The sequence below is a fragment of the Morus notabilis genome, unplaced genomic scaffold (assembly GCF_000414095.1).
Source record: "Morus notabilis unplaced genomic scaffold, ASM41409v2 Scaffold2424, whole genome shotgun sequence".
In the NCBI taxonomy this organism is placed as follows: domain Eukaryota; kingdom Viridiplantae; phylum Streptophyta; class Magnoliopsida; order Rosales; family Moraceae; genus Morus; species Morus notabilis.
Window position 1 is genome coordinate 41,714 of NW_010367133.1, and position 8,405 is coordinate 50,118.

Genomic DNA, 8,405 nt, shown 5'->3' on the forward strand with positions numbered 1-8,405 from the left:
TTTTTTTTTATAAAAAACACACATAATTAAAAATAATTCTGAATTATAATTTTTAATTCATAAACTAAACGTTGACTAATCACCGTGCCGGAGGCGGTGACGCTTCCAAATAAGGATGCTTAATTTATTTATTTTTATTTAATATTAACTAGACGTTTTGTTTATAACTTTAGAATTATGATTCAGAATCATTTTTAATTTACGTGTATTTTTATGAGAAAAAATATTATAATAAATCACGAATAATAATTCAAATTATAATATAAATTCACCAACTAAATGTGCACGAGCCCGTTTGGTTCATGGATTAGAATCATGAGATTAGAATCATTTTCGATTTACGTATATTTTTTATGAGAGAAAATATTATAACGAATCATAAACTATGATTCGAATTAGAGAATAAATCTTCTAACCAAACCGGCTCTTAAGTATTTTAAAACCGGATTTGGACATTGTGGAGGTGATCGCTTGTCGCCAAAGACTCTCCTTGCGACTAACCGTTTCGTGTGAGAGATCTGCTTCCAAATGTGAGAGAAGCTCTCCCTCATCAATTTATTTTTAATTTTTATCGCCCGCCAAGAATCTGCTTTTGCCGATTATCTAACTTTGACCCTATGCTTTCTATCCTCTAATCCATGGACTCAAATCAACTCCATTATTTTCCAAGAACTCAGAACAGAGTCACGTTTGATGAGGAACAAGGAAAAGTAGTTAAAAAAAAAAAAAAAATTAGAGGAGTTTATTCACTGAAGGGAAATACTATTGCTAAATCTGAAATTTTGGCAAAAGGTTGCAATGGTGAAAATATCATTTATTTTATTATTTTTAATTTTTAATTTTAATTTTAATTTTATTATAATTAAAAATTTTTACAAAAAAATTATATTTAATTTTTTTATTACAATTAAAAACTCACACATAAAATTATATTTCAATTTAAATTAAAATTTGAATTAAAGGAACGTTCGGTTCATGGATTAAAATCATGTGATTAAAATTATTTTTAATTTACGTATATTTTTTGTGAAAAAAAATACTATAATAAACTATGAATCATAATTAAAATCATGATTTAAATCCCGTAACTAAACGTCACAAAGAAGAGAGTCTCTCTCATTTTGTAAAGTGAACAAGATATCGTTTATATATGTGGACCCCATCCTAGTAAATGCCTAAAGGAGATATGACATCGTTAATTGGAGACAAAAGAAGGGGTAAAGCTGTGTATTGTGAGTTGGCATTTTTTTTAATGAGGTGACGAATTTTTATTAGAGGGGTAGAGACGGAAAAAGGTAAGAGATAGAGGATCTCACTCCATAGTTACCATATTCTTCTTGTGGTTTTTGCACAATGCACCCGAACTTTTAATTTTGATAAACTATACTCTAAATAATTTTAAATTTAGCTACAATTAAGGTTTGATAGTTACCGAATGTTACTAAATTGACGGTTTAAGATAGAGATTTGTACGTGGAAGATAAAGATAATTATTTTTTTAAACATTATTGTTTGTAAATTTCATGTCTCGTATTATCTATTTGATAATGCCGTCATCTATTAAATTTTAATTACAACTGATTTTTAAGTTTATAGTGCAATTTATCAAAATTGAAAATTCGGAGTCTAATATGTAAAAACTCTAAAAATTAAGGGCGCAACAGCGCAATTTACTCTAAAAATTAATTAGAAACTAGCTGAAAGTGATTTTGATGAAGAGGAATTGGAAGTCCCAACCACAGGACCAGATGACGTGGAGGAATTAGGGCATTTCGTAGTGAAGGGTACTTCTGCGAATAAAAGAGATTTCTTATTAATCTCAAGCATTTAACTAGCCCTAAGTTTCTGAGCCTACTTTGCAGACCTCAAGAATTACACAAGATTTTAGGAAGATACTACGCAGATAAGAGCCAATTTTGAAAGACAACAAGAGACACACACATGATGTTCATGTAATCTAATTGTCGTACAGGGATACTGGGCAACAAAACTGATGCTAATCTTTTGTTGGTTTAATCTAAGTTGAAGAAAACCTTTATATTATGGTTTGTCCATGAAAGAAAGAAAGTCGAAAAATGAGACTAATTAAGTAAAATATTAAGGCCTATGGCGAGTAGCAAATGGTCCTTGATCATGTGAAGGAAGGGCGTTTTACGGTTTTGACGGTGAATGGTGCTGAAGAAATAGAGGTCTGCTCGTAAGCTTGACGTCTAAAAGACCTTCTAATTAATGCTTCTTCATCATTTAGAGGATGTTTAGTAGAGGGATTCATTCCCTGATTCGAATCATGATTCGTGGTTCACAACAGTATTTTTTCTCACAAAAAATTTACGTAAATCGAAAATGGTTCGAATCACATGGTTTGAATCCTCCAACCAAACGTCCTCTTAGTCAAAGATGGCAAAATGTTCAGTAAAGTCTATGATATGTATTATTCTGTTAATTTTTCATTCTAAAGGCACTTTGCCCAAATTTACTCAAGGCATCAATGTTTAAGGGATGTAAATGTTATATTGAAATGATGTCGGTTAGCGAAATGCTCGCCTTCTTTTGGTCATTTTGACGTGTTTATTGTTATTGAGTCGTTGTCGTTTTCAACACCTTGTGTCAAGACTTCTTTGTTCTCTCGCTCCTAGCTCTCAATCCACCCCAGCACTTCACTACCGCCTCGCCATTTGCCTGTCCTTCACTTTCCTTTTTCGTCACCATTAACATGATCCACTGCTTAGCCAAGAGCCAATCTCCACGCCAATCCCTCGCTTTGTACTCATCGATTGTTCGCAAGTTCGACGCCATAACCACACTTTCACGTCGTCTTGCAATTAGTGTTTTCCATAGATATGTGGTTTCTCTAAAATGGTATAATAACAAATACATTGACGTTTCATCAAGATATTGCGTTTTTCTAGGATTATGTCGTTTTCAAATTTTAGAGGTTTTTTTTCCAAACAATCACGACTTTTTTTTCTATAGCTTAAGGAACTAAAATATGAGCTCACAAGATGGCAAAGACTTGAGTTACTGTAAATTAAAGTGCAACAACTAACTTGCCCGCTTTGTTCATTATAATTTGAACATAAATGAGCCCGTTTAGTTCATAGATTAGAATCATGATATTTGAACTATTTTCGATCTACGTATGTTTTTTATGAGAGAAAATACTGTAGCAAACTATGAATCATGATTCGAATCAGAGAACGAATCCTCCAATAAAACGAGCTATAAATTTTGTAAGAGATAACAAGTAAAAGATTTAAACAATAATTCAAACTTATAAAACAAATAGACTTTACTTTTATACCTCAGCTTACTGCCAAATATCTTATGGTACAACATTAAAAATACTATTTATTATTTACTTTCTAAAGAAATTTTTTTTCCGTTGACCACCAAGATTAAGTAAGTACAAGTGAGACAAAAACACAGCATTGAATAATATGTTCTAACGACCACATGCAAATATCTAACGTTGGACCCCAGAGAAATTTCATAAGATAAGAGAAACGAGGTAAATTTCAAATTATCATGATAAACTTGCTGTCTTCCAAAAAGTACACATGCTTTCGTTTTTAAGGCACTGTTTTTCTAGGTGTCGGCAATTCATGCCGGCGTATTGAACTCGTGGCATGTCGAACCCTCAAACAACACTCTAACTGCACATACAGACACAACTCATTTATTATTACTCTTGATCTACTAAATCTAATGGCCGATTTAGATATCAAAGTTTGAGCCTACAGGCTTGAGTCCAGCGGCTTGAATATAGAAATTCCAAACCGGGTCGGGCCGGTCTTAAAAGGAGGAGGAATGGCCCAACCCGACCTGAAATGTTATATGAATTTTCACAAATTTCTTTAAAAAAAAATGGGTGTTTCTGCTTTCGGATTTGAAATCTCAGGCTAACAATAACGAGCTCCTGGCCGATTCATTAACAGGTTTTAAAATGTTTCATAGATAATACATGAGGGCTCGAAATTCACAAAGGATTTTATAGAAAATACAGTAAGTTTTTAAGTTCCTATTGGTACTGACTGTTTCTTGGTTGTAAAATTTTCATAAGATAATTTAACTATTGTACAGTGTTTTTTTTTCCCTTTTTTCTGGGCTTGGAGGAAAAGCGGATCAGTATCTTCATACCCCCAATCCAACAGCCACTCGACAATCTACAAGGACCACATGTGCAGCAGAAACGCGTTAACCCCCCAACCCACCAGCCACTCGACAATCTACAAGGACCACATGTGCAGCAGAAACGCGTTAAAAGGAAGCGTCCTATATTTTATCTTTCCGAAGACATTTCAATACATGCTAGCCAATGAATCCAAAAACTATGCGAAAATGTCTAGATCAACTGAATCATTTCCCACATTATAATTAATGTAACACGTTCACTAATTATAATCTTTCTCCTCATGCTAAGGAGACAGTTTCACAAGAACACCACCTCAATTTTTCCAGCCCATATATCAAATTCAGCTGATTCCAAAACATTTTTCAATCTATAGAAAAATTCGTTTTCTTTTTTATACGACCAAGTAAATTGTGTGTTTAAGTTAGATAGCATGTGAAACTATAGAACTATAACAGGTGATCCGACAAAAATACAACATTGAATGACACTTTGTAACTTCCACCTCCAATATATTTCTCTTGATTGGACGCCGGGGAAATTTCTTGTGAGAAACATCCTAAGTGTCAAGTGACTTGTTTAACTACCATCAATGAATATTATTATTTTAACCACAAGATATTAATCTGACGGTTATAATAAATTGAATAGTTAATTCAAAAAAATTAATGATAATTAATGAAATTAGACTTTTATCATTCTACGTTATTAAATTTCTATACTTAGAGATAATCACTGATGGAAACTTAACTACTAAAACTCATATATATATATATATATGTATGTATGATTAGTTCACTTTGTCTATAAGCTTCTCTGTTAATATTGCTAACATCAACTTGCTGCTTGCCAATGACTCCAAAAACTACACGAAAATGTATAATATAGCAAATGAATCAGTTCCCAGTAATTTAGTTAAACGAAAATGTAACAAAAGTCTCATACCGTCTCTATTAGCTAAATATTACCAGTAATTTAGTGCTTCAGCTATGATTCCCAAATATCTTTCTGTACAAAACTTTTATTCAAACACCAAGTAAATTAATTGTGTGCTCAAATAAAATGTGTGAAATTAAAGGAAGTACAAGCGAGAGATAAACACAGCGTTGACTGACATGTTGACCGTGTTTGGAATTGATCTCATTTTTTTTTCATGTTTTTCGAGAAAAAATGAAAACGTGTTTGGTGCAATAAAAATAAAAAACGAAAATAAAAATGATTTTTTGATTTAGTGTAAAATGAGAGAGAAATAAAAAATGATTTTTAGTCGTTTTTCATTTTTTGTTTTCGTTTTCTCCTCTCTCTCGAGCAGAGAGAAAGAGAGAGAGACATTAATAGATTTTTTTATACTGAAAATAATGATCTCTTAATAAAACTACTAAATATATTTTCAAAAATAATTTCTGTCTGAGATTGAAAACGTTTTTATTTTTATTTTCATATAAAAAATAAAATTATTTTAGAACGAATTATAAACGCGTTCATATGGCCTTAGGAAAATTTCTTAAGCGAATAAGAGCAAGTGTCAAATGAAAAACAATGTGTACCAAAAAGTACGTACTAGGGGAACAAAGAGCCACTGGCTGAAAACTAAAAAATATCCCTGCTCGCTCGGCTTTTCCAGTTTCCAAGCTGATGTCTTGTGTTTTTCTTCCTTTGTAGTCATCTCCTCTTGTCATGCCCTTTGTTTTCTTGTGTCGTTTTCCTTGTGATGTATCGTTTCCAAGATTGCTGTCGTTTTCACCAATAGTTTTTTCTTTTTCCTTTTTTTTGGTGCCTGACCAGAATTCACATATAATAATTAGTTAACTAATTTGTCTACAAGCTTCTCTGTTATTACTAAAATAAAAATATTTCCATATACTTGCTGCCTTCCAATGACTCCAAAAACTACACGAAATATTTCCTTTTAGTGTCGTTTCTGCTATTCTTGTCGTTTTTTCTTCCCTTTATTCTCTTGTTGTCGTTTTCCGGTTTCTGCCGTGTTTGACCATTTTTTTTTTATTTGTCTTAATTCGTGTCACGGTATGGTCTTTTATTTTTTTTATTTTTTATTTTTTGAAAAATGTTATGATCTTTTGCAGATTGCTCTGGTATCTTACTTGTGCCCTTTATTATTTTGTTGTCGTTTCCAATAATATTGTCGTTTTCTCTGTATGTTGTTTATTCATCTCAACTTGAAACCTGATGGTTCTGATCTTTGCAAGGTGATTCAAGACTTCTTCATCGTAAAAATAGCTCATACACTTGTAGCTAGTGTTATTTATTAGCTGTGCATGGTTTTGCATTTCTTCTTCTTCTTCTTTATGTTCGCTTACAAACCAAAACCCACACCAAAACCTCTTCTGTGTCTTCCTCAGCAGCTTTCTTCTCTCGACCAAATCAAACAATCCCACGCCCAAATCATCGTCCTCGGCCAGACCAACAATGGCAAACTCATGTCCCACCTTCTCGCTTCTCTCGCTCTATCTCAATCCGCCCTAGCACTCCACTATTCCCTCGCCATTTACCGATCCTTCACTCACCCTTCTGTTTTCGTCACCAATAACATGATCCGCTGCTTCGCCAAGAGCGAATCCCCCCGCCAAACCATCACTCTCTACTCGTTGATTCTCCGAAAGATCGACGCCAAACCCAACAACCACACTTTCACTTTCGTGTTTCAGGCTTGTTGCAAGGCCTTGGCTTTGTTTGAAGGAGCTCAGATTCATGCCCATGTCGTGAAACTTGGTTTTGGTTGCGATGTTTTCATTAGGAACGCTTTGATTAACTTCTACTATGGTTCTTGTGGACTGGAATGTTCGAGACGAGTGTTTGAGGAGAATTCCCACGTCAGGGATTTGGTTACTTGGAATACTATGTTGGCTTGCTTTGTGAGAGATGGGCAGATTGGTGTTGCGGAGAATATGTTTGATGAAATGCCCGAAAGAGATGTTGTTTCGTGGAGTACGATGGTGATGGGTTATGTTCAAAATGGGTACCTAGAAGAAGCGTTGGACTGCTTTCGGGCTGTGACAAATACAGGACTCAGGTTGAATGAGGCAATATTGGTGTCGGTTCTCTCGGTTTCAGCACAATTGGGCTTGCTTGATCGTGGCAAGTTAGTTCATTCGCTCGTGTATTCGATGAATTTTCCAATTACCGCTTCGCTTGGAACGTCACTAATAGACATGTACGCGAAATGTGGATGCATTGAAGAGTCTAAGCTGTTGTTCGACAGTATGCGCCGGAAAGAAGTTTGGACATGGAATGTTATGATCTGCGGTTTGGCTGCACATGGACTTGCTAAAGAAGCGCTCAAGCTCTTTGAAGAGTTCATAGACAAAGGATTCGCCCCTGCAAGCGTGACTTTCGTTGGGGTTTTGAGTGGCTGCAGCCGAGCGGGGGTGGTAAGAGAGGGAAGGCATTATTTTAAGTTAATGAGGGAGAGTTACGGGATTGAGCCTGAAATGGAGCACTATGGATGCATGGTTGATCTCTTGAGTCGCTCTGGGCTTGTTGATGAAGCCATCGACTTGATTGAAAATATGAAAATTTCACCAGACCCCGTTTTGTGGGCAACAGTGCTTGGTGCTTGCAAGCTTCATGGACATATAGAATTGGGAGAAAAGATTGGTAAGAAGTTGATACAATTGGATCCAAACCATGGAGGGCATTACGTGCAATTATCCGGTGTATATGCTAAAGCAAGAAAATGGGAAGAAGTTGTTAGAGTTCGGAGGTTAATGTCTGAGAGAAACACCAATAAAGCTGTTGGTTGGAGCTTGATAGAAGCTCAGGGGAAAGTTCACAAATTTGTCGCAGGTGATAGAGACCATGAACGTGTTGCGGAAATATACAAAATGCTTGAACTGATCACAACTCTAGTAGCCAAAACTGGCTACACTCCGAACATTTCATCTGTTTTGCATGACATAGGGGAAGAAGAAAAAGAGACCGTGATAATAGAACATAGTGAGAGGCTGGCAATTGCTTATGGATTGTTGGTAACCGGGGTTGGGGACTGCATTCGAGTTGTGAAGAATTTAAGAGTTTGTGAGGATTGTCATGAGGTGACGAAGATTATCTCAAAGGTGTTTGAGAGAGAGATTATAGTGAGGGATGGGAGCAGATTTCATCATTTTAAGGAGGGTAAATGTTCTTGTCATGATTTTTGGTAGATTTTGCTGAGTTTTTATGTTTCTGGTCATGAATTTACTCGTACGTAAACAGTGGTTTCAATTTACACCAAAGTAATTAATATTGACCTTTTTTTTTTTTTTTTTTTTTTTCTGAA

The 8,405-nt window shown here is 34.9% G+C and overlaps 1 protein-coding gene across 1 annotated transcript; it reads left to right on the forward strand.

The window, feature by feature from the left end:
• Nucleotides 1–6,293: 6,293 nt before the first annotated feature.
• On the forward strand, nucleotides 6,294–8,354 carry LOC112094249 (pentatricopeptide repeat-containing protein At5g66520-like). Its single transcript, XM_024174678.1, has one exon. The coding sequence runs from the start codon at nucleotides 6,406–6,408 to the stop codon at nucleotides 8,287–8,289; it is 1,884 nt and encodes a 627-aa protein (XP_024030446.1). The 5' UTR covers nucleotides 6,294–6,405; the 3' UTR covers nucleotides 8,290–8,354.
• The last annotated feature ends 51 nt before the right edge of the window (nucleotides 8,355–8,405 follow it).